Raw genomic sequence first — 26,890 nt, forward strand, 5'->3', positions numbered from 1 at the left:
TTGAAAAAGTTTTAAGAATAAGAATAATATCAAATCAACGAAGGATAAAGATGAACTGAAAGTGATCTTTAGGCATAGCAGAATGGAAGGGCATAATGCTACTTTTTGGGCAAATGGGATTAATCAGTACAAAAATAAATAAATACAAAGCATTGTATACTATTTATTTTGGCTATGATAATTCCTAATTACCTGTAACTAATGTAGAAATATAATGAATTGAATTTGAAATTAAATAAATTGAGTGGTGCGTTAAATTTGTTCATCAGTGTATTTACAATTAAAACAATATTTATCAATAATATTTTAACAAGTACTAAATAACAAGGAATGTTATACTTCAACGATATACAATTTTCAGACTGGACAGGAAAAGATGAGGATGAGACCGACATCAATATCTGGGAGGACAACTGGGATGATGAGAACATTGAAGATGATTTTTCATCCCAATTGAGGTGTGCTTTATTTCAGTACTTTTTTTTTTTTCCAAACTGGTCTCTTTTTAATTCATAAATTTAATATTTAAATTGTACTTTTTAGGGCTGAGCTGGAGAAGCAGAGAACAATCCCAGTAAAAAAGTGATGCGCACTCCCCCCCCCCATTTCGTGTAAATTTGATAAATTATGTTTATTATTTCTTTTTATTTTCGTATATTCTTAAGCAAACAAGAAATTTGTACAAGTGTTGCGAATAAATATTTTTTTCAATATATATATTTTTAAATTATCAACCTCTTTATACTTCCATAAACATTTTTTTAAGATAAGACGGTACGAACAATATGCAATACTAAACTACCCTCCTTTTGATCTCAATTCATTTTTTTTTTTTAATTACAAAATTAAATTTACTAAATGAACAACATACTTCTGAAATACTGTGTTCAGGTCTGTAAATGGAACTAGCAGCTTCATCATCTCTCAAACTTGACAATTTTGTTTTGATGTGATGCCATATTTAATGTTTGGTATGTGTATTATTTGTTATTATATTTATATATTCGTAAAATGTGAAACCTTTGTTCTCAGTAGTCCTACTGCAGAAGTTGGCCTGAAATTTGTCGTAACAGACATATCAGTGAAAATACGGAGGTGATCAATGGCAATCGACTTACTAACGTAACTGAGATTTCTTGTTTAGGTGATGAGCCTTTAACTAGATCATCTTATCTTTGTCTCGCAAAATGATCGGTGAAAATCATCCTGCTATCTCCGATCAATCTGTTTGTCTTGACGCTCATTCAAAAATTTTGTAATGCTATTATCACGAGTCTAAGATCAGTGACGATCGGCTACAAACTTAACAGAGATTTGTCGTTAAGGGTTTACAGGTTCATGAGCCTGTGCAGCTTGATTTTCTGTTTGTCTTGACTAACCATTAGATTTCATCATGTACCGAAGATCTGTGCAACCAGCCTAAAAACCCGATTGTGCTTAAATTGTTAAAACTTTTTGTTAAGTCTATAGCTCGATTGTTTCCAATCATTCTTGATCCACTTTTTCTTGCTGATTTGGTTTGTCAGATGATTTTTATGGGTTTGAGTTGTTTTTTTCTCAATGTTTGTCAGGTTTGTCATCTTTCTACATTGATTTTATAAAAGGTTAATTTAAAAAAAAAAAAAAAAAAAAAAAAAAACTATTTTGTACTCTCAAATATATATTTTACAAATAAGTACATAATCAACCATATAATTATATATTTCACTTATTTCTATTTAAAAAAAAACAACTTAAGAATATATATCTTAACATTAAAACAAACTTAAAATATTTTATTAGCCAACATATTTAATACAGAATCAAATATGTTTTTATATTAAAAAACAAAAAGAATATAAAATACTTCCACCGTCAAAGAAAAAAATCAATATAAACTTGTATAGCTAATTGAAAGCATAGAACAATAGTGTCTCTAAAATTTAGGATCTTGAAAAATAACAAGCGAAACTGTAAAAAGGTCTTTCCCAATTAAATTTACCCCGTTTACTTAATAAAAAATATATATATACGTAAACTGTATGATTGCTTTATGAATAAACCCTATGTGTAATATACTTTTTAATAAATTACATATAATATATAAACAATATAATATATGTAAAAGGTAGTGTTATATATAAAGCTTACTGTACTGCGTTAACATGTTAAAATTTACTTTTTCCTGGAATGTTTGAGAGTCGGTTTTCTGTATGGTTAAGATGTTTTGTATTTTTTTGGGGTTTTTTTTCAAATCCGATGCTAGGCTACAGTTCACTTCTTGGGTTGTTGGATGATGTTGGCACGGGTGGTGTGCTGCAGCTCGTGGCTCGGTTGCGGCTTCTGATGAAAGCTCTGAATCGCCTGCGCCGGGAAATCCTGATTTCCGCGTACCGGCGCTCCAGATATCGACACTGTCTTTTCAGTGCTATAACAAAATCTCAACTTTAAACAACAAAAATCATCTTTCAATTGCGTTTTAATGAGATGAAGGATGAATACGCCTATATATTTTTTATTGTTATTCCGAGATCTATGACATAAATAGGACACACAAGTTTTTAACAAGGAGAAAATAAAATAAATTCGTCCTATCGCCAAATTAAATTTTGACAATTGCAATACACCAAGGGAGAGAAAAAGCGACCACCCTTCACGTTTTGACACTTTAAATGTAACAATAAAAAGCTGTATTTACGGCTTCGAAATGAAGAACAGAAAAAAAATATCTGTTTTCATAACAGTTGCAAGATTTATTGTCCACCAAGTGGAAAAAGCTTCCATTTTAAATGCCCAGCGCAGACCCAACCTAAACCCTCTTGAACTGCATCTGGCATTTTATAAAATCAATGGCCCTTAGATTAAGGCAATAAGACCTGGAACGTTTTTACTCTAGCAGAGATGTTGAGGTTAAGAGACAAAAATCAACAATGAATCTTGTATTTCTTCATTGGATTTTTCTTAATAGTTGCAAGATCAAACTTCCAGAAAAAAAAGAGGTTCAATTTTTACATTCTTTTTTTTTTTTTAATGTCCAGCACTAAGACCCATTGTAAACTATAAAGCTAATGAAGACAATATAACCCTAGAAGTGTCAAGAGGAAATCATTTAGGGTTTCAAAATGAAGAACAGAAAAAACTTCCAAATGATTTAGAATATTGGTTTTCTTAACAGTTGCAAGATTTATTGTCCAGCAAGTGGAAAAAGCTTCCATTTTAAATGCCTAGCGCAGACCCGACCTAAACCCTCTTGAACTGCATCTGGCAACATCAGTACATATCATTTATGAATGTAAACCATAAGCCCTTTTTTGGTACACTTAGTTTCATACCAAATGAGATCCATGAAGAGTGCCAAGGAAAGTCCTCAGTTTTATAAAGAATAGAGCATTTTACAATGTATGGTTATAAGCAAGAGGGGTTCTGCACCAACCCCAAACCCATTATAAAAAATAAAAATAAATAAATAAAAAAAAAAAAAACATTTTTACACTCTGGAGAAGCTATTGAGCTAGGTGGAATGGTTTAGTCAAAGATCACTATGGAAGCTTGCTCTTCTTCGTTGAGGGTTGTAAGGTTCCTTTCAGAAACTGGAAAGAGCTTCCATTTTACATTCAGTACTTGTACAGCCATTCTAAACCCCATCTATACCCGGCATGTTTTAAAATTAATGGCCCCAAGACTACAATAAGGCCTGGAACATTTTTATTCTAGCGAAGATGTTGAAGTTAAAGCACACGTCTCTAAATCTGGGTTTCCTCTGAGCAAAAAAAATCACTCATGCAACTAAACGCGAGAAGTACTCACGAAACATCATCTCAGATTAACATTGAAACAATGTGAGCCATTAGTTGTGCGAGGCAAGCATGTCGTTTATGTTACGCAAACTGGTTGCATCAGGGTTTGCTATCATGGCGATATACAAAAGAAAAATGAACGTTGAATTGGGTTTTATTATTTTATTTTTTATTATGAGTTATATCTTTAGCATCCCACAAAAATCAGTAGCTGTGATACATTCAGACAAGTCAAATGCATTCCTCCTGGTCCATTCTCATACTCATGACAAGCGCGTTTACACGGAAATGATGCGTACTAAAAAAAACCAACAGCCGGTCAGCTCACCCCATAACATCCTCGTGCCAAAAATTTTGCAGTTCCAACTAGGCCTCCACAACGCAAGACAAGTTTTGCAAAACAGTTGCGTGAGACAGTTTCACGCAGTGGAAACCCAGCTCAAGGAAGTAGCACCTCTTCACAGAGGTTTTCATAACAGCTGCTTCTTTTGACACTTAAGTGTCTTTTATAAAGGCAAATTGGGAACAAATCGCTTGTTTTGCAACTACCTATAGACAAAAATCACAAGTCTATGGTCTCCCAGCTAGAAAGGAAAACTTGAAACATATTACAGAACATCAAAAACAGAGAATGGAATGTTTGCTCTGAATCTTGTTTCTTGCTTGCATATTTTATTTCCAATCATAAGTAGCATATTTTCAAAATCCATGGTGGCTAACCAATGCGAAATTTATTAAACCTGAACTATCCTCTAATTTTAATTTTTCCAGAAGAGCCAATCCAAATGTAGGACCGTAAGCTAAAAGGTTCCTTGTCCACCAACGTTTAAGATTAATTTTCAAAAATTAAAACCGCACAACAAGCAAAGCCGCAGGTGGCACCACAATAAAATGTACCTGAATGTACAGAAATATAAAGTTATGACATACAGTAGAAATACAAACAATTAACTATACCTATCAGATTGAAGGTGTTACACTAGAAAGAGTGGAAGAAATTTTGGTATTATATTACCAAGAGATTTAGGTATTACATAAAGCTACAGCCATATTAAGTCATATTACAGAAAGCTGTCTTTTGATGTACACATGAACTACTTGACATGGGATTTCTTTACGAGCTATTAAATGGGACAATAAATTGTGATGAACTGCCAAGATAAAATTCAATGTGCCTAGTTTCAATTCGAGAAATTATTATGTATTCTATTACCAAATGCATTCTACAAACTACCTGTTAATGAGTCCTATTAATCAGCTCATGATAAAAGGCAACAAATTCAATATGGATTGGTTCCATGACAATTTTTATCAGGTCAAAAAACTATTGCATAAGTTATCATTGTAAATCATTGTAGATGTTGTAATGGGCATTGACCCATGTATAAATAAATAAATGAACTGTCTACAGACGAAATCGGTGATTTGCCTATAGACAGTCACGCCGTTTCGTCTACGAGTGTATACTAGCCTTCCCAAAATAAACTACACCTAAAATCAATGTATTATTGAAGGTAAGTTGTCTTCATCATCTTCATCAAGATAATAATGATTTGACTGAAATTTTTTCCATGGTAGTGATTTTTTTTCTAAAATAACGTTTTAAAAATATTAATGGTGGCTGCTTTTTTTTTCCTCCTTGGTGTATATTTTTAAATATTGTAGCGATTTGTTCAATCTAACAAAATCGTCCATACAGGAAGTGTATTAAAAAAAAAAAAAATCACATATGGAAGGCAGAAAAAATAATCGAAAAAATATCTTGTATCACGCCCAAAAAAAAAACTGTTACTCAATAGGTTAAACATTTATCTATACGGATCTTCTTGGCTAATGTTTTTCCTGTAAAGTGCAAACAGACAGATAAATATAACAAAAACGTGCGTTGCAAGCAAACACGCGTCCTTGAACATTCAATTCCCATTTTTATTTTTTATTTTAATTCAACTGCGTAATAGCTAAAAATGTTAAAGTATTGAAATGAATTAAACGGCAAAATTATGCCAATAAAAATTAATCTTACGGCTGTGGGATCTTCAGTGGGTTGTTGATCTCTTCGTCGTTGAGCTTGACGTCCGAAGTCTTGGTCGTCTTGTGCTGTGTGATCCTCATCCCACCAGCTTTGACTTTAAAAGATATCATCGTTAAAAAAATAATTAATTAAAAAGTTATATTGTTTTTTTCAATTATCCATTACCAGCTGGAGGGTGGCCCGCTTTGAGCTCCTTATCCGACATTATCAGAGTGAGTTTGTTTTCACCGTTCTCACTATGATCACTCGTTGTTATGATTGGGAACGTGGAAGGTAGTAGGGGGACGACACTCGCTGACCCTGGGCCCTGCCTCACCAAAAACAAAACAATAAAAATCGATTACAAAAAAATCGTTTCATTTATAAAATTTGCGAGTATACTGTTAATAACTTTATATTTGAAAGAAATATGAGACAATATTACAATTATTTGAAAAGTCTCTGACCATAGTTATTCGTTATAACAAGTTGTAATCGATTTGTGCAAGCTACATCGATGAATGAATTTCTTGACATGAAAAAATAAAAAAGTGCACATTTAAAAAAGAAACGTTGCCATTTATACCATAAAAATTAGTTTTTTAAGTTTGAATAAAAATCTGCCCTATATTTCCCTTTATATTTTATAATCTTTCCTTTAGTCCTTCTCTCTGTCCCTCCCTTTTACTTTAGTTTACCTGGCACTCTTCTCTGACCTCATTCTGACTATTGCTTTTTTTTTTCACTTCTCTGACTATCCATATCTCTCTGTCTTTTATTTTTCTTCTTTCTGAATGTATTGAACTCACTCTCTAATCCCTCACTCATTCACTTAGTTTCTCTCTCTCACTCTTTCCCTTTAGTTGCCTGTATCTCTCTCAGCTGCCTTCTTTCTGATTGTACTGCTTTCTTTATTTCTTCTCACTTTCTTTCCCTTTAGTCTGCCTATCTCTCTCTTCTTTGTCCTCTTTTTGAATGTATTGCTTTCTTTTCACTCTCATTCTTCACTTCTCTCTCTTTTCCTTTAGTCTGTCTCTCTCTCTCGCCTCTGCCCTCTATCTGACTGTACTGTCGTTTTTTTCTATCTCATTCTTCACTTCTCTGCCTTTCTCTCTTTTTCCCTTAAATCTGCCCGTCTCTCTTTCCTCTGCTATCTGATTGCATTACTTTCTTTCCATTCTCATTCTTCATACACTCACTCTGTATATCTCTATCTGTTTCTCTTTAATCTGTCTGTCTCTCATTCCAATTTCTCTCTATCTACCTATCTCCAAATTAAACAACTACATATAAAAGTATTCATTCATTCTCTCTCTGTCTCTTTAACATTTATTTTCTTCCTGTCCACTGCACACTATGTTTTTGCTGATTTTCACCCTTCACTTCTCTCTTTATATTTCTCTCCTCTATCTCTCTCTCTCTCTCATATTCTAATTTCTCTCTTAGTTTTTCTATATCATTCTTTCATTGTCTTGTTCTCTCCATCTTTTATTCTGATTTTACTTCGCTTCTACACTTTTTCTGTATGTACTTCTTTCTCCTCTATCAACCTTCATTTCTATGCTCTCTAGTTTTCTCCTTACACTCTTTCTGTCTGTACTGTTTTTTTCTTTATTTTAACTTACGGTACACTTTATTTTCTCTTATCTTTCATTCCTATGGTTCTACACTTTGCTTGGATTTTTTCTTTCTATAAGTGTATTTTACTTATATTATTATGATTAGATGAACTGGAGAAATCTGGCTCCTAGTAATGTCATGAACAACAGGTTAATTACATTTTCTCTCTCTCTTCCTCACTCCTTTCTCCCTTCGCTCACTCTTTTCTGCTATTAAAGAACAGTGTGAATATATCTGCAATAAAACATTAATGGAAGCACGAGATAATTGTTACACTAATATAAAAATTTGAGAACGAGGATATTTGGTTGTAAAGGATTTGGTCCTCCAGGCTGGAGATAAATTACTTGAGCACACATGCTGCTCTATTTCTTTTACCACACGTTTGTAAACCCATAATAAAAATATTTACGATTTTGTATAGTCATTGGAGAATTTGAAGAATGTGTATGTTTGACTTCATTAATACCTATATTTTTTTTTTAAATTTTGACCTACAGGTTGGACCAGATTGTTCTGAATGTACAATAATTATAAACACTTTATTTTTGAGTTAGATCAAGATTTTGGTGTCAAAGTTAAAAAATCATTATATACATAAAATACTATATACAAAAAATATACAATCGTTTCACTTAGATAGCATCTTCTTGGTATATGGTAACTGATGCAATGTGCTGGTTGGGCATGACCTGCAAAAACAAAATAAAATAATATTAATAAATCAGTTTAAAAAAGTTAAAAAAGAAGTAGTAGTACAACAGTGTTAATAAATATATACAAACTTCAAAAATGTAATCACGGTATCCATAGCATCGAGTAGCGCCAAAAAAGTTTTTTGTATTGATAGACGAAGCGCGGTTGAGGACAACTGGTCTTGGGCTGGCATCGAGTTGGTCAGAAATGGCATCCCATTTTGTATACGCCGTGACCTAAGAATTCCAAATAAAAAAAGTCTGGGTTTAAGTACAAGTATGCATATGTAAATATGAAGTCAGTACCTGTATTGTTGATGATTCACCTTCGGGTGCTCGATCCACAGGAAGATTTATTAAAAACTCACATCTGTGGTACCTTAGTTGTTTAATAAGAACAATTAATTATAATGAACATTTTGTTTGTATTTTAAAGAAAAGAAAATTGACTTTTTATATGAACATTTAATTATATACACAATAGCAATGTATGCAGTATATAAATTTATAAAATTGAAACTTACATGTTGAAGTTATAATGACCAGGGTAATTAGTGTGTAGAATGAATTTTTTAGCCTTCTGAGTCTTAGCGTCGAAAAGTACGTCAAATCCCAGGGTGAAATAGTTGAAAAAGTAATCGGAAGACTTTTCGGCGGCGCGGCGTTGATTCGAAGGCGAATGGATCCTCATTTTGTCTTCGGACTTGAAGAAGACTCGGTTCGGTGCACCGATGCTGGTTGCGACCGCTTGGCAACACTCGCCTAGTGCAATGGTACGCGTGAGATTCTCTTTTTTCGGCTCAAGAGACCTTGTCGCACCTGTCATGACAATTTTTTTCATATGATTTTAAACTGAATACAATTGAAAATATATTTTTATGAAAAAAAAAAAAAAAGAAGAAGAAGAAAAACCTGTCGTGTACAAGCAAAGGCGGAGACGTCCTCGGCCTTCCTTTAAGACGCCGATTCTATAAAGATAAACCTGGCCTTGGTAGCAAGAAAGCGGAAGAGGTGCTATTTCATCACACCTTAAACAAAAATTTTTAAGTTAATAATTTAGAAAATTTCAATACAAAAGCAAACTGGGCACGTACCTTTCTGAACTTCCTGTGTAAATAGTCATGAGACCAACCCAGAGCATTGGGACCGTTTTATTGCCTTCTTCTCCCTTGAAAATAAATATTCAAATTGAAATATTAATTATCTAATTGTAAGGAATCTAAAAAAAATATTTCTAGTAATATACCTGAAATTTCTGCACAGGAAAATAGAACGAAACACCCCTGAAGTAAACTATGTAATCGTCAGAGGTGGGAGAAAAATAACCGGGTAACGTGGCACCAAATGAGTGTTCAATCTGGTCCATCGTAGGCAGAACGTCAGTCGAGTTAAACAACATACCACTGTTGTAAAAATATAAATGGATTATTTACAAACATAAACATAACTTTTTAAAAATGGTTTACATCAACAGAAATAAACACAGCATCAATTACAGAACAGACACATATAAACTTGGTCGCAGCTACGCCAATATCATTAATCAAATTCAATATTGATAACATACATATATCATCACATCACTAATTTTTCAACAATTTAGCTTTCCTTTTCCTATCTATCCCCGTCTATATAATCCTGAAAGGATAATCTGGCCAAATCATTACCAACGTTTTTCCCATCGTCAGCTCTTTTCACCTCAAAGAAGCCGACTCCTTATACAAAAATGTCTTTCTATACCGACTTATTTCCCCCCCTTCAAAATCCAACATATATAAACATAAAACAGCAATATCTCACTGACACTCTCAACACAACAAACACTTTGAGTGAGTAGAAATATTTTGATTGAATATAAAAAATATTTTTTTGCATTGTATAAATTCACTTTTTTCCACATCCTACATGTATTTATTAAATTTAAACAATGTTTGTAAATCCCAGGCCGCATTTCACGATTTCCGAATAATCAAGAGCAAACCTCGCTTTGGATGACACTAGAGATACCCTATCAGAGGCATACTAACCAGCTCGTTCCATCACTTATGGGAAGTTTTTTAAATTTATGTGGTGCTCCCTCCCCACCCTTGCAGTAGTATTGCACAGATACACAAAAATTTAGTAGATCCTAGACCAGCTGCCCGGGACGAGAACCACTGTGGTCAGTACAAAAACCATTCCCATTGTAAAAGTTAACAAAGTGTTGTGACTTTTCACCCTACTAGTTGCTTCCAAGGACAGTTGGTCCCCACCACAAATTGGGGTTGCCTTGGCCTCTAAAGCTTGCTACTTACAGTACAATGAGCAGGGCACTTCGGGGTTCTCTTCTACTTCCTCTAGAGTATCTCATCCATCTAGAGGGCCTGGGTGACCCCCAACATCATCAAGGGGGATATAGGAAGCTGTGTCACATTTAGGGGAACATCTTTTGAGGTGAGACAGAGCCCATGCATCGTAGGATCTATGCAATAAAAATTAAAATGCAGGAAGTAGATCACTCAATGTGTCTATGATACCCAAAATGAAAAGGGGTGGATAAAAGCACCTAGACCACCTAACCCAAGACAATCCCCTCAAGGAATAAATCCAAGTCTGTGAGCTTACCAGCTACCAGTCTCCCCCTTTTATCGGAAATGGGTGTTTCTGACAGTTTGCAAGCTCACCCCTTCAGTTGTGCCAATTTTTCCAACCGGAAATCCACCTGCCCTGGTATAGTTGCTACCAATTTATAAGCAACAAGTGAAAAGTACCCTGACTTAACAGATTATGTAATGAGCGAATTTGAATTTGTACAAAATCTTTGTGAATGTGATTTAGACCGATGGAGGACTGGAAATCCAAGAGCAAGATTTCTCTATGGATTCTCAATGCTGCACTCATATTACGTTCAACTATATTAGCCAAGTTCCAGCAAGTACTTTTATTAAGTTCCTTGGAAGTTGCATAAGGTATGCTGCAAGCACTTCTTAGGTGTGACTATTGACTATTTTAGTTTGAACGACTGAACTGTAATTTACTCCAGGCTTGAGGTCATTCTAGGCACCCCCATCTTGTTTAAGAACTCTTTGATCATGATAATTGACAGATTGACTTTAGAATCACATGGTTGGCTGAACTTGAGCATCTTGACAAAATGATGTGTCTGTGTCCCTGGACAAGCGAAAAGGGAAAGAAAGGTGGATGAGGCAGCAAAAGCCAGTACATAAGCCTGATTTATGCATTAGCAGATTTAAACCCAAGATAACATATTCAGTATATAGATAAAGGTAAATATGAATATGATATAATTATTCTCAAGCACAGCTTTTTTTTTTTTTTTTTTAAGTTTCATGTTTCAATTTTCCGAAGAAAATCCAAATATTATAGTATTTGTAATTAGTCAAATTTAGTGATGTGAATGTATTTATTTGTGTGAATGCATGGTATGAAGATTGTGTTTTTAATCTAATTAAGTGATAATGAAAAGTGTTATTTTTGAACGATCAATTACCAGTATTTGAGCTTTACGAGTTTGAGGTTGTAGACTTCAATTGTCTTGAGACGCTGGCTGATCGGGTCAAACTTGAGCCGGATGCCATCCTGCGTCAGATCGATTTCAAGGTCTTTGCTCAGGGGGTTCTGCAGAGAAAACAACCTTTGAAATACAGTTACGATGAATTATATGACAAATATCGGAATACTCACCGAGTCTGAATAAATCACTTGAATACCCTTTATGACGCCAACCTGCGACTGGAGGATCAAAACAGCTTGGGAGAAATGCATCCCTTAAAAACAAATTAAATGTACATATGATTAAAACAAATGTCATATATAAGTCTGGATGTTAGGTTGAAGTATAAACTAGTTGACAAACATGATAAAATAAGATGCAACACATCAGACAATTAAGTAAACTGTAAAGTATTCCAAGAAATTAATACGAGCAAAAGAAAATCAGCTAACAAAAAATCAATATTAATAAATCAAAGACAAAGGTCTATCATTACTCAGCTGGCAAAATTTTGAAGGGATGATGTCTTCCCACTGTTCCATCACCCTTCAAAGCTGAAACCAAAACCTTTGATCCGTGATTGAAGATTAAGGCAGTTTGGTTGAATCTACTGTCGCCTGGTTGAAGTTGTCCGCTGTGTGAAGGCACGTCAGCCAATTGGAATCAACTTCTGATTTTAGAAGCCGAGGAAGCAGGAGCACTTCTTGTGCTTGCTCTTCTTCAAAAAAGAAAGAAACCCAATCAAAGAAAAGTCTGGGTTTATCCATTGTTACAAAATCTGGAAACAAGTGCTTTCTCACAACTACTGCTATGCTATTTCCCTCCGAGCTTCACTCCTTTCAATTTTGCTGCTATACTCATGCTTCATGTACCTTATCATGAGACTAATACAAATTTCTTCAATGAACACATTGAAACGTGTAATTGCAATGCTTTCTATGGTGATGGGGTTGCAGTTGACTGCATGTGATGGGGTTCAGACTATTTCCAATAATTTGCTCCATGACTACACTACTTGACTACAAACCCTGCTTCTAGTACCCTTTCCACCATACCATACCATGCACTACTTGACACCTACTCGTTTACTAGTTGAATCAAGTAATCACCTCCTCTAAAAGAGTCCTTAAGGATAGCACCACAATGATATCAACTGACAGGCACTTGAGTTATAAAAACTGTCAGTACACTCGAGATATTACTAAACATACAACCTATACAACATACTTTACCTGGGAAGAAGCTAGATCAGTTGAACATGATTTGCATTGTCATGATGCCAAACAATTAAGAACTTCAAAAGGAAGCAATATTCGACATGACAGAAAGAGAGGCACAGAAGAAATACCAGTCAATACTGACAATATGATATACAGACGGCTAAAAAACCAAACAGGGTGTCATTAAGGGAGAAAAGGGTAAAAATGACCCATGGTAAATTTGTCACCCACAAACAGAAACCTTGAAAAATGAACTTTTGGCTAAGTAGATATAAGTGCTAAGAATAAAAGGTAGAAATTGCACGGTTCAAAGCAAGGGCAGTATATTCTGAGGCAAAGATGCCAATCACACCCAAACCCCTCTGTAATATTTCAAACTGTCATAAAAAAGGAGTAATTAAATACTTAAACCTAGTTGGAAAACACCAGGTCAAAGTCAAGCAGAAGACTTCATCAAGAAAGTCTTGCCTAAATTTAAAACAGACCTGGAGTATTAAAGAAAAAACATGGAATTTGGTATGTTATCTGGACATGGCAGACTCAGGAGATACCATGGCTAATGAATTGTGTCTTGTCTGGGTCTCAGGTCATACCGGGCAGAAGGATAATGAATAAGCTGATAAACAAACCACAAAAACAATGGAGTCTTTCCCAGCAATACTAATCAAAATCCAACCTTATCTATAATATTGCAAACTGCCATAAAAGAGGAGTAATTAAAGACTTAAACTTCATGGAAAAACACGAAGTCAAAGACAGCAAAAAACTTTATTATTGCAGGTATTTTTAAGTTTAGGGAGAAAAGGGTAAAAATGACCCATGGTAAATTTGTCACCCACAAACAGAAACCTTGAAAAATGAACTTTTGGCTAAGTAGATATAAGTGCTAAGAATAAAAGGTAGAAATTGCAGGTATTATTATGATGATGAAGCCTTTTTCTGCCTCTGACTTGGTTTTATCCTACCAGGTTTAATTCTAAATATTACAGAATAGTTCAGGTTTGATTAGTATTGCTGAAGAACCCTCCCGTTTCTTGCCTCTAGTACATAGCGACTCCTGAATCTGAAGTTTTAGTTACCAGACAAAATCCTATGTTTTTGGAGGGCTTTGTTGATGCGGGACTACTCTAAGTTTAGGCAAGACTTTCTTGACGTCTTTTGCTTCCTCTGACCTTTAAACTTTAATACTCCTCTTTTATGGCAGTTTAAAATATTAGACGATTCAGGTTGGTCGGTATTGCTGAGGAAACCCCCCCTTTTCTGTCTCCTAGTTAGCCATAGTGACTCCTGAAACACGAATGTCCAATTAATTGGCCAAATCAAAGAAAAAAAAATTGTCAAGAAAGTCTTGCTTAAACTTAAAATAGGCCTGCAATAACAAAGAAAAAATTTAGGAATTGCTGTTAACTGCTGACTCAGAAGTCACTAGAGTTAATTAGGACTCATCGAGATAAGATCGTACAGAATACAAAAAACAAATTGTATCTTATCTGGGTCTCAGGTTCTACAGGGCAGAATATGGGTATAATAAATAGGCTGACAAAAAACTTCAAAAACAAAGGAGGGTACCTCAGAAGTACAAATCAAACCCAGGCCATTCTGTAGTATTTTAAACTTTAATTAAAGATTTAAATCTGGTGTGAAATAACCAAGCCAGAGACAGAAAATAACTTCTTCCTCTGGAGAGAAGAAAAAAAAAAAAAAAAAAAAATGGATTTGGTCTGTTTACTGGAAACAGGTAACTCAGGAATATATATCTAACTAGGAGACAAAAAAGGAGCTCAGAAATACAACCAAACCTGAACCATTCTATAATGTTTCACAATGCCAAAAAAAAGAGGACTAACTGTCAAATGGTGCAAAGTCTGATAAAAACTGGAACAACAACCAAGGACAGAGGTATGTGAGACTTCATCAATATCTACGGGTGGATAGATGTATGGAGGATTATAAAAAATTCTGAAGCTACTCCTAAGTAGCACATTAATAGTAGATGAATACAATGCATAAATCTTTATAGACACTTCAGGCAAATCTATCTATCTCAATGGATACATGACGATAATGAAAAAGATAAACCAGAGACCTCGGCAATACAATAACTCAATAATTCCAAACTGTCATAAAAAGGAATACTTGAACAACACCCAAGGAAGACTGGCAAATTAAATCGTCTATGGCTGAGCATACTAAGAAAGCTTATAAAAATCTTGAAGTTAGATAAGAAGGTCATAGTCCTGCTCTATAGACACAGTGTAAAGGGCTCTTTAACCACCTTAATATACAATTTTTTTTTAAATCAAGAAGAAGGCCAAATTATAAATATATTTATAAGTGTGAAAAAAATCAGGTGAAGTGACAACTAGTTCGAAATTCAGATAAGTCCAATATTATAATCAAACGTCATCCTACATAAAAGATATCTCACCTAGAATGAATTCCCATTGTTCGCATCCTAGGGACCTTTCTGGCATCACCTCCAGCTCGAGCATTTTTCCCTTTTATTAAAAAAAAAGGAAACTGGGAAATCGACGGACCTTTTCACTTCTGCTCGCCCTCAAAAAAAGTTCAAATAAAATAAACTGCGTCAAACAACTTCCTTTGTTATCCTTGAGAGTTTGCTCAACGCACAACAGCTGTTCTTTGTTTTGTTATGAGTGGGGGGTGCGACTATGAGCATGAGTCATGATCATACTTGACAGGTAAATCTCGATGAAAAATATCGATGAAGTTTTTGAAATGAAAAGGCGGTTGTTTTTAATTTTTTTTTTTCTCAACACCGGTCACGCTTAACCAATAAAAATATTATAAATAAAATAATATTATATATAAAATAATATAAAGAATTAGAAACTTAAGTGTGTTTTTTACACTTTCATTAGCCTTCAAAATCAAAAGACTGACTAGAAAACAAAAGTTGTATTCATAAATGATTTTATAGTTTATTCCTTGGTGTTCTTTTTTTTTATTTACTCATTTGTTTGAGAATGTCAGTTGTTTTCTTTAGGGGTATTTTAAGTTGCACTGTTGCAAACTACAAATATTTACTTTTATAGTGTAAAATATACCGAAAACTGAGATTGCGAAAAAAAAAAAATAAGTCGATATAGAATGAAATTTCTTATTTTTTAAAAGCCTAATAAAAATAATAAAGTGTCGGGTTTTTACCACATCGATTTTACACGTTTAGAAAATTTGTTCAGGTTCATGACCCAATTTTGAGAATTCTTAACAAAAAATTCTCTTTTTGAATAAAACTTTTCCATGATATGCAATATCAACTTTTGAATGTAATAATCAAGTTATGAGGAAGAAGGGTGTTCAAACTTCGGAAAATAATCGATCGACTATTTAAAAAAAAATAAAAAATTTGATTACAAGGTTTGTAACTTTTTTGACGTCGATGAGGGTGAAATGAGTTTTAATTTTCAAGTTTGTCCAGTCAGTGCTTGGCACTTCCGAGTGTTGTGAGACTTGCTAGTGAGCTAGGTTCAAATGTTTATAAAACGCTCAGGGCACCGCGGTCATTCTTCAAGCTGAAACTTGAAACTGAAAACGAAGTTTTTTCATTTTTTTACACGCTCCTTAAAATAATCTCGTGATTTTTTAACATCGAAGTATTGTTTCCCACTTGGATATTTTAATATTTGACCGGATCGTATCCATGCTACCGCATAAGGATTGAACGTTTTGTTCCCGCACCCGCCGTGCTTGTTTACATTTAAAGATTGTAAATTGTTTTCCGAGTTTCACTACATCTAATAAAACCGTAAATGATCGAGAAAAAATAAATGGAGTTCGACAAACGCGAAATGGTGACCGACCTTCCGCTCATAATCGCCAATGGTACGATCAAATCTCTCAAGACGCTCAGCGAGGTAACCGACGTCTCATCCCGGACTTAGTTTAGTTTTTAACTTGGGCTTTGTTTCCAGACCGAGCTTGAGTCGTTCCTTGCGTACCTGGTGAAGTTCACGGCGGAGAAGGACGGCGTGCACGACTACCAGAAGCCGTCCTGGTGGACGGAACAGCTCCCCTTTCCCCCAGGGTTCACGAAGGGTTCTCCACTCCCGTACGTACGGAACAAAGCTGTAAGTCGAACTAGATCAGTCTAAAGTTAAAGTACAGTTGATGCGTTTTGGTCTGCGAGTCTGTGAAATCATGTTGAACCGGCACTGGGTCCGTATCCAATCCACTTCCACCACTAATGGTGACAGACCCTGTGCCGGTTCAACATAAAGCAGTTACAATAAAATGAATCACCGACAAAGATGGCTTGATGATCCGATACTCTAACCACTCAGCACAATACAAGTCCAAGGTGATACTGAATTGTTAATTGCTACATTGAAATAACTCACGAAGTCTCATTACAAGTTACAACACAGTATCTTTAGATTGGTCATTTCCGATCAATTTTGGAGTACAGGGATCATCTCTACTAGTTGGTCTGTACTGTAATAGTCTGAGATGCCGCCACAACTACAGGGTAATACACCGACCAACCACTAAATTGGCTAAAACATCGATGATCAAGTTGTCAGACAAGTTTCAGCATTTTGCCATCTTCAGTGGTGAGTGGTGATTTATCTGAGGTTTCATATGAACAAGATTGCTATTTAAAATTAACAGTTCTCATGTCAAAAAACTTGTTATCTTTCATAGTCTGAAAAGATAATAACTACAAATTTTGGTTTTTCTGTCCTCATTGCTTTAGCCGATGAGTTTTGTTTTCTTGCCATGTTCAGTATTATGTGATTACTGTTTAGCTAGGTCCCTTTTGGAAATGGCCAAAGTACAGGTTCATCATCCCACAGACCTCAAGAAGAACTTTCACAATAGCAGGACAACTTAAGCACTTATATTCTGTAGTTTGGCCAATTCAAATCCTTTGGCCTGCCCATTCCTCACTGTTTTGGCCTATCAAATTTGTATTGCCTTCTCACCATCTTCATTGGTGTTATTTGATGTTTAGCCAAGGCACTTCTGCAAACAACCAACCAACTGATTTATTACTTTGCCGGCCTCGTTTCCAATCACTTTAGACTTCCTGTCTTTGCTGCTTTGGTCTGTCAGGCATTTTTAGATATTTTGTCATCTGTGGTCTGTCTAATGGTATGATTGCCAACACATAACAGAAGGGCACAACTCTTAGTATAAACCACAGACTAACCCTGAAAACACAAATAGTTAGTTCACGATAATCTGTGATAATCAAGCAGTATTAGACACACCGGTGATATACACTATTTCCAGTGGTCTGAGTGATTCTTGTTTAGCTTGGTCCCTTTAGAAATGACCAAATTACAGGTATATGTCTCGACAAATCTCAAAAGTAAATTTCACAATTGCAGAAAAAGTTATGCACTTATATTCTTTAGTTTGGCCGTTTGCAATCACTTTGCTCTGACCATTTTTGCTGTTTTCGTCTGTTGAATGTGTTTTGTCTTCTCACCATCATCATTGGTGGGTGTGTCAGTTTCATTTAGTCAGGTCTCTTCTGAAAACGACCAAACTACACATTCATCACCTCGCAGACCTCAAGAAGATATTTCGCAATTGCAGAATAGCCCAGGCTTTCAACTAGGCATGGCACCTGGGTTTGCTGTGTAAACTCGAGAAATTTCTTCCCAGTACCTTTACCTTACCCTACGATCCTACCTGACAGACTGATATTGCCATGCCTGTCAGGGAACATCCCTTTCCTTTATATTCCAGTAAAATCGGTAGTCCCTCGAGGAAGTATCCTTGGCCTAGTCCTCTTTACAATATACACTGCTGACATTCCTCTTCCCCAAACACAGCCATCTTCACGTTTATCGTCTTCTCATTCCAACCCTCACAGTACACTCCCACGTGCAGTCATCTCATCCTATTAGAAGAATCAATCTCATCCGCAAATGGAGAATCAAAGTGAACAAAAGCAGAAGTGTTCGAGCGACTTTTGCTTTAAGAAAATCACTTTGTCCTCCGTTACGACTGAATGGCATACTGATACCTACTGCATAGTATGATACCTGGGACTGTGCATTGATAAAAGGCATCTGGAATCCACACACTCACCTGAAACGACAAGATATGAATCACAAACTCTTACTGAACAAACTGACCATTTACACAACTCTTCGTCCAATATGAACCTACGGAATGGAAGTTTGGGGGCTCAATCAAACGTTCCAATCCATCCCGTATACATATTAGAAATTCCATAATACCCTTTCTATACACCCAAAATAAAACTGAAATGGAGAGACAGAAACAAATGTGGAAAAATCATCCATCACTCATGGCTCCAAGAGATGACATGAACAGGAGGTTTGAATTTAACCAAAAATTCGAATACATCTGGGCACCAAAAAGGAATGGGAAACAAAGGGAAATAACTCCCTCAAAAATGGCACCATCCTTTGGTACACAGATGGATCTAGAATACAAGAAGGTACGGGGGCAGGAGTATTTGGACCCAGAACCAAATACTCAGAACCCATGGGAAAACACACCAGTATCTTCCAAGCTGAGATTCACGCAATTGAAAGATGTATCCAATTCAATCTAAATAGAGGATACAAAAACAAGAATATAGCTATCATGTCAGATAGCCAAGCAGCCATCAAAGCACTAAGCTCAAATACCATTAGTTCAAGGATGGTGCTGAACTGCAAAACCAAACTAAACATATTAGGTACGCAGAATAAAGTCAGCCTCTGCTGGGTCCCAGGACACATGGGAGTAGAAGGCAACGAGAAAGCGGACACCCTTGCAAGGAAAGGGGCTGCCACACCGCTGATAGGACCCGAACCCTTCTGTGGCATAGGAATCCACACTATTAACGAATATCTCAGACAGAAGGACAAAAAGAAAATGAGGGAACTTTGGAATTCACTTATTGGACATAGACAATCCAAGAATCTTCTAACCAATTTTGGCAAGAAAGAAATCACAGAATGTGTCAAAGGAAGCAGGAATAGACTGCGAATCCTAACAGGATTCCTGACAGGACACTGTAGATTAAATGGACATCTAAAGAAAATTGGAATAATCCAAGATGGCACATGTAGATTCTGCAAAGAAGCAGAAGAGACACCAACACACTTACTAACAAACTGCGGAGCTACATTAGCCCGCAGAAGGAAGTGTTTTGGGATGTACAGTGTGACCATAGAAGAGCTTCAACCACTGAAACCGGGCCTATTAATCAAGTTTCTTGATGAAATAGAACTCATCGATGTGCTTTAGGCAGAGCACGGGGGATACAATAGCTCTTAAAGGGCGCAGTATACTATACCCTGAAATTACATCTACATCTATACACCCAAACCCCCTCGTCCAACAACTTTCCACACACTCTGCCTGGAAATCCTCCTGGAAAAAGCTGAAGAGGCAATGGTCCAGGGATTTGCTTCAGTGTTGTGTATGTGTGTGTAGAGTGAGCATGTGTCACCAGCGTGGCTTTCTCCTCTCATGTTTAATTATCATGTTAGGAAATGAATTATTGAATTTACTTATTGTAATGAAAGTTGTAGATGTAAATAACAATAATAATAAAAATCAAAAAATTAAAAATTGCAGAACAACTTAAGCACTTAAATTCTGTAGTTTAGTTGTTTTCAAATAATTTTGATCTGCCTATCCTTGCTGTTGTGGCTTCTCGTCGTCTTCATTCATGAGTGTGTAAGTCCTGTTTAGCCTGGTTCTTTTTTGGAGACGATCGTACTCCAGGTTCATCACCCTATCGACCTCACTAGGAAATCTCAGACTAACAGAACAAGTTAAGCACTTCAATTCTGAAATTTGGTCTTTTCGTTTCGTTTGATTGTGTCAAACAAGTTTTGGTTTCTCAAATTCTTCACTTGTCAGTGTTTTTATTTTAGCCAGTTCCCTTTCAGAAATGACCAATATAAAGTTTTATCACCCCATAAAGTAAATGGAAGAGGTTGACATTTTACTGCCTGCTTACCGCACAAGTTTGAAGCTTATCCACCATTCTTTATGCATTCTCTATGCTGGTAGTGAATTTGATTATTTGATCTGGTTGTGATGGTTGAATTTTTTCCATGGTTGTGTTGATGGTTTTTTTCTGTCTTTTCTCTGCCAGATGCCTGGTGAATTAAGAAACTGCTAAGTCTCGAATTCTGAAAGGCATGGAATCAACTTCTATGAAAACTATTTTTTGTGATCTGATCTGGTATGCCAATTTTCCCTGTTTTGGTCTGTTAGATATATTGTTGCTTACAAAAAACAGCAAGGAATGGTAGACCAAGATGATCGGAAACAACAAGGCTTTGGATCAACCCCAAGAGAAAATCTCACAACCTACGCAACTGCTGCACTCAATGCCAGGTTTAAAATTCAATATCTGGCTTCAGACATGAGACGTCAGGCCGATAAGAATCTACAGGGCACTCTATCATTGGAATAAAATGTATATTCATCTAGAATGGAGAGTAGAAAGGCTCTTAAGCAGTACCTAAGGAAGTAGCCATGAAAACTACACCAACTGATGCCATGGTTTACCTCTAAACATCTTCATGTTGGGAGAAGATAAACCAATTTTGTTTTCTTCTTATTTTGGGCCGGTTTTTCTTTTACTTCATTTGGGATGTGTCATTCTGATCAGACCCTTGTGCATTTTACTTGTTTTGTTTGAAATAAACCAATTATATGCAAGGAAAGGCTTATAGAATATTAATTACATTTTAAACAGCTAAACTTCATTTTGTAATATTATTGTTGTTTTTTAACATGACATCTTCTTTCTATACTTCAATCAAACTGATAGGCCTAATAGAACAATAGTTGTCCTAAATCTCCTTTATTTATTTATTTTTGTTTGTTTTAATTCTAACATAAATTCTTATAAATGTTATTGTAGGTTATAATGAGGCGACTTGTAAAGAATTGCTACTTCAGCCGGGGGCTTTTGGACCTCCTCACTTTTTCCGAGGAACTTTCAAAGCTACACTCTTTACAACTGCAGTATCTAAGAGACAAAAAGTCTGATACAATCACAGTTTTCAAAGACTGTTCACCCGTCGCCATCATACCATCTATGAATCTGGTAAATAAACTTATTCATTATTAACATCAAAGAAATTAACGCGTAATATTTATTTACTGGTGAGGTCATATATAAAAACATTGATTCCTTATGGGAAAATTAAATACATAATAAAATGATACATTATGAAAAAATAATCATTGGTATTTTGTGATCTTGGAAATAAACATGAACATGTACAAACAGGAATGAAGATGCATTTTATTTTGGTTCGTTCTTGCTGAGAATTCCAGCTTTCAACATGAAACTTGATCAGTTAGTACCTTAGCGAATGAGGATACTATGATTTCACAACAGTATAAAAATAATATAAATTTCCCTTCCTGATAAATTTTTTCATGATTTGATTTGTCAACAGGGACCCAAGCAAATCATGTTTGATTTTGAATTCAATTCATTATAAGCGATGAAGATTTTTTAAATTTTTACAATGTTTAGAAATAAGCTTATGATTTATATTTTAAACTTGTTAGATCTTTATACAACAGAAGATATGAGTTTTGAAAGCAAAACTCTTCTCCGATCTTTGCTTTATAACCCTGATATTGTTCAACCTAAGTACGGTTTAATTTGGGCCAGCTTTTTTGTCTTGAAATGGAAAGATTTTAGACTTAAAATGCTCGTGTTGTTTTATTTTTTATTTAAATTGCAACTAGATGATCCAACAAATTTGAAAAAGTTTAACAAAAATGTAAAAAAGGTAAAAGTGGTAGGAAGAATAAAATTAATTTTTGGATAAAATTTTTTTATGCAGGATTTCTACATATAATTCTTACTGTGAAGCATTGAAGTGATGAACTTGATTTCATTGGTGATCACCCTGGTTTGCCTATAATCACTTTTGACAATTAATAAAAAAGGTTTTAATTTATATATGACGCCAGATTATATGATGAACACACTCACGATAAACTTATAATAAAATGTTTAATTTTGTCTTTTTTTCCTAGGATTATGATTACCGGCAGAACCCCTTAGTGCAGACTCCTTGCAAGCCAGAAGTTATTAAGGTAGTAACTTAGGTTTTTATGCATTTAACAGACTTCCATTGTATAACAACTTAAAAGTTAGTACATGATTAAAATATGTGTTCGATTTGTTAATAATATTTATTATCAATTATTAGCTTTTTCTAACTTTTTGTTGGGTTTCAGCGCTTGGAAGAATCGACTGAAGTACTTGTGATCTCTGACGTAAGTTGTCGACTGTTCTGTTGCGATTAAAATCAACTGAAACAAAATTTGTTATTTATTTATTTATTTTTTTGTAAGGAGGAAGACCTCAATTCAGTGGTGGTCAACGATTCTGATGAGGATTGCGTTATTACTGGTGTGAAAATACTCAAGAAAGAAAATTTATGTAAAAAAAAGGTGATTTTAGCTAATAACTATTTTGAAATCCTTTTCATTTATGAAAAAATATATCAACTGATGAGATGTAAAGCGACCCATAGACGGTCGATATTATTGTACAATTTAGATTGCACAATAATTTGATGGTTGCCCCTTAATGTTCAATAATATTGTACAAAATTTTGTTTGTGCAATGAACTTGAAAAGTTTGAAGGCGATATTGAAATTTGTGCAATATTTTGTGTTCTTGTTGATACTTCACAAACTGACTGATATTGCGCAATAATGCCAACAGATGGTGCAATATTTTCCAGGTTGTACAATATATTTTCAATCATGCAATGTATTGCACAAACTTTCAATATCGTCTACACACGATCAATTAAATTGCACAACCCAAAATATTGTGCAATAATATTGATCGTCTATGGGCGCCTTAAGGCAGGCCCTACACGATCAATTATATTGCACAATATTACGAATTGTGCAATATTTTTGACCATTTAGGGTTAGTATTGAAGTTTGCTCAATAATTAAACAAAAGTTTGAGGGAGTTTAATTTTTACTGCACCATATTTTTTTCATGGCACCATGTTATTGTGCAATATTTTTAGCCATATTGGTGTGTCATCTTGAACCACTAGGCCTTGCTTACATGAAAACACTGATGCTTAGGGGCTGTTAATATTATTGTATGATAAATTGAGATCAAGATTTCAATTGATAAAAGTATTGTGCAATTTCATTGCAGGTCTAGGGGTCTGTCTAACAGTAATAAAATGTAAGAAATATGTGTAAACTGAGTACACAGATCTTGATTAACACATTGAATGTGTGAACGTGAAACTGTCGAACATGTCCTTTGTAACACTGAGAGTACAGTTCAATTTTTCTGTCCCTAGTGCTACAACCTGAGCAGTAGAGCATACCTTTACTTTTTAGCTATGCTACAATAGTTTAGTTTTTAACAGTTTATCCATCAATATCGTTTTTATACCAAGAGAAAATAATCAAATTTTATTCTTTAAAAAGCAAACAGTTCTCGGAAATCAAACAGATACAAGCTGGTGTCCCATAAGGTCATTTTGGAACATTTTTGGTCCCAACCTTTATATCATTTATACTGTTGATCTACCTGTTAATCCTAATATCATCGTCACCACCTGTGATGGACGATACCACAATTTTGTCCTCTAACTCAAATCCAATCCAAACTACCCCTGACGTCTAAGAACACCTTGAGCTTATTACTCCATCATGACCTTCAACACTAACCTTTAAAAGACTTTACTGTGACCACTTTGGACTTACTAAGTTGAACTAGGTTCTGCCAAGCTACCCATTATCCAGCACATCCGATCCTTCTATTCAGAAGACCTCAGGCAAATTGTGAAAGCTCCTTACTACAACACAAGAACACCTCACTATCCACAATGACCTTAACATTCCTTTTGTCAATGAACTAATCTGCTCTTGATTCCAAAATTTCAACCGCCTCTCTCTTGATCCATCCTCGCCCTATAGCTTGAGCCCTCTCTACATATTCCCATCCCGAGAACCCACCACGTCTCCTTAATCGACGATGGCCTGTATTGGCTGGTTTCTCATGGCATGTGTCATCCAGGCTCAGTGCTAGTGGAATTAAGTACGTTGCGCTGTGACCAAAAAAAAAAAAAAAAAAAAAAAAAAAAAAAAAGAATTATTTAAGGCTTTAAAAAAGCAAAAGAATTAAAAAGAAAGAATACAATTGTTCATAATTATTCTAATTTGAAATATTTTTCACTTTGTTTTTTAGCAGAAGCCCTTACTTCACACATCCCCTACTAGTCCATTTAAATTTTTATCGCTACAGGCCAGAAACAAGCATAAGCAATCTATAGATCAGGTACTAATGATAAAATTTCTTCAATTTTAAGTATTTGTTTTAGTTTTGTCTTCTAATTTTTATCTAGGATGAATGTATTGTAATATCGGATAGCGAGGATGACAAATTTGTGAGTAGTTCACAAGACACGAAAAGTGAAAGTTCAATAAATGAACAAGAATTACTTGACAAAGCAGTGAGTTTTTAAAATTGTTTATACGATATTAATTAAAAATTGATAATTGTTTTGACATTTTTTCATAGCTCACGCAAGACAGCTTTCTCGACATGTTTGAACTGCGGCGAGGAGCAGCGGCGAAAATATGCATCGAGAAACCGCCTGTTATTACGTGGAAGTATCGCGTGACGAGTTCCTTTTTAGGCCGTATTCCATCCCTGATGCTCATACCGAGCCTGGTGTCGTGCGGCTCCCTGTCGAGAAAGTGCCTCGCGACCCCGTATTCGATCGCAAGGAGTTTTGAACACATAAGGAAAAACACAAACGCAAGCGCTTGCGATTATAACCAGATGGTGAAAAACTGTTTGGTTGTACTCGAACGACTCGACCACGCCACCCTGTCGAAATGGGCCAGGCGGCAAAACGCATCGAAACGACCGTGCCTTAGGAGCAAAACAAAAACAGCAAAAAAAGAATGTTAGCATTTCTTTAGTTTCAAACCTAAACATTTTATTCCTTTTTGCTAAGTAATATTAAAAGTTCTTTAGGTTTTTCATTTTTTGTTTGTTTTTTTATCTTTAGCCATCTCAATATACTATGTTCACAGACGAATAAATAGTAGAGTGGTGTCGTTGGCCTGAATGGTTAAGACGACACAGTGCTCATCACTTAGGACAAAGGGTGCCGGGTTCAAATTCAAGGCCTCTGGATTCAAACCCGGCAGCTTACAAATGAGCTTTTTTATTAAACATCACCCCAGGGGTATGACTTTTGCTGTAGCAAACCCTCATTAAAAAATTAATAATAATAATAAATAGAAACTATTGAGAATGTATATTTTGCTCAAAATGATCAACATATTTGTTAATTACACTTGTGTAGAACAAATAGTATTTAATAGTTGTTATAAGGTTCAATGCCTTTAATATTTAGTTATGTTTGCACAACATAGACTTACGTGACAATGCCTTTCCTTGATGTTCTAATCAATTTGTAATTTTTTGTTTAAATTTTTTATTTTATGTTATAAACAGATGCAAGTAGTCATCTCCTTAAAAACTTAAGTGGATTTGTTTACGTTTTCTTTTACTAAAGTACAATGTAAAATCCATTCCACCTTTTTATTTGTTCATTATATTATTTATTCTTCATGGTCCGTTTGCAGTTTGTGTTCCTACATTTAGAAAGATAAAGCTGCGTTTTGTTTGGCATGTTTGTTTTGTGTTTTTATTCACATATGCTCATTAGGGTTTTAGTTGCTTTGAAATGAAAAATTTTTGAAATATAAACTACAAATTTGAAAGCGTTAAAGAAAAAGGTCCTTTAGGAAGTCAATATTACGGTGTCTATGTTGCCATTGTTATTTTATAGAAAATAAGAAAGATTGCTAGATATTTGATATTATTTTTATGGTTAGTATTTCTAAGCCGTGCGGTTAATTATACAAAAAACTTATATACTTCAAAATTTTATACAAATTTTTTCTACTTGTACATACTTTGTACATATATAATATGTGCATAAAATGGATGCCTATGTCTTATCGTAAAAAAAAAGTAAATAGACAATTTTTTGTTTTATTTTTTACTAAAATATAAAATTTTTTTAAAAAGTTTTGTCTTT

At 34.9% G+C, this 26,890-nt stretch overlaps 3 protein-coding genes across 4 annotated transcripts; 1 reads left to right on the plus strand and 2 right to left on the minus strand.

Annotated features, from left to right (window-relative positions):
- Nucleotides 1-1,723: 1,723 nt before the first annotated feature.
- Nucleotides 1,724-6,109, minus strand: LOC106662184 (death-associated protein 1). Its single transcript, XM_014386047.2, has 3 exons — nucleotides 5,974-6,109; nucleotides 5,800-5,902; nucleotides 1,724-2,407 (listed from the first exon to the last, which is right to left on the minus strand). The coding sequence occupies exons 1-3, from the start codon at nucleotides 6,011-6,013 to the stop codon at nucleotides 2,254-2,256; spliced, it is 297 nt and encodes a 98-aa protein (XP_014241533.1). The 5' UTR covers nucleotides 6,014-6,109; the 3' UTR covers nucleotides 1,724-2,253.
- Nucleotides 6,110-7,855: 1,746 nt separating this feature from the next.
- LOC106662181 (UPF0183 protein CG7083) lies at nucleotides 7,856-15,489 on the minus strand. Its single transcript, XM_014386043.2, has 10 exons — nucleotides 15,244-15,489; nucleotides 11,787-11,869; nucleotides 11,593-11,720; nucleotides 9,349-9,505; nucleotides 9,197-9,270; nucleotides 9,015-9,130; nucleotides 8,627-8,921; nucleotides 8,409-8,481; nucleotides 8,193-8,339; nucleotides 7,856-8,099 (listed from the first exon to the last, which is right to left on the minus strand). The coding sequence occupies exons 1-10, from the start codon at nucleotides 15,305-15,307 to the stop codon at nucleotides 8,043-8,045; spliced, it is 1,194 nt and encodes a 397-aa protein (XP_014241529.1). The 5' UTR covers nucleotides 15,308-15,489; the 3' UTR covers nucleotides 7,856-8,042.
- A 363-nt stretch (nucleotides 15,490-15,852) lies between these two features.
- On the plus strand, nucleotides 15,853-26,478 carry LOC106662183. 2 transcript variants are annotated; one of them, XM_014386046.2, is made up of 9 exons: nucleotides 15,853-16,693; nucleotides 16,751-16,906; nucleotides 21,688-21,873; nucleotides 22,824-22,883; nucleotides 23,028-23,066; nucleotides 23,145-23,243; nucleotides 25,024-25,110; nucleotides 25,178-25,285; nucleotides 25,354-26,478. In XM_014386046.2, the coding sequence occupies exons 1-9, from the start codon at nucleotides 16,607-16,609 to the stop codon at nucleotides 25,747-25,749; spliced, it is 1,218 nt and encodes a 405-aa protein (XP_014241532.2). In that variant the 5' UTR covers nucleotides 15,853-16,606; the 3' UTR covers nucleotides 25,750-26,478. The 2 variants fall into 2 exon arrangements, with proteins under 2 accessions (XP_014241532.2, XP_014241531.2); XM_014386045.2 differs by having other exon boundaries at nucleotides 15,855-16,693; nucleotides 25,021-25,110.
- The last annotated feature ends 412 nt before the right edge of the window (nucleotides 26,479-26,890 follow it).

Source organism: Cimex lectularius, unplaced genomic scaffold, assembly GCF_000648675.2.
Source record: "Cimex lectularius strain Harlan isolate CLEC.00 unplaced genomic scaffold, Clec_2.1 scaffold3, whole genome shotgun sequence".
Taxonomy (NCBI): Eukaryota; Metazoa; Arthropoda; class Insecta; order Hemiptera; family Cimicidae; genus Cimex; species Cimex lectularius.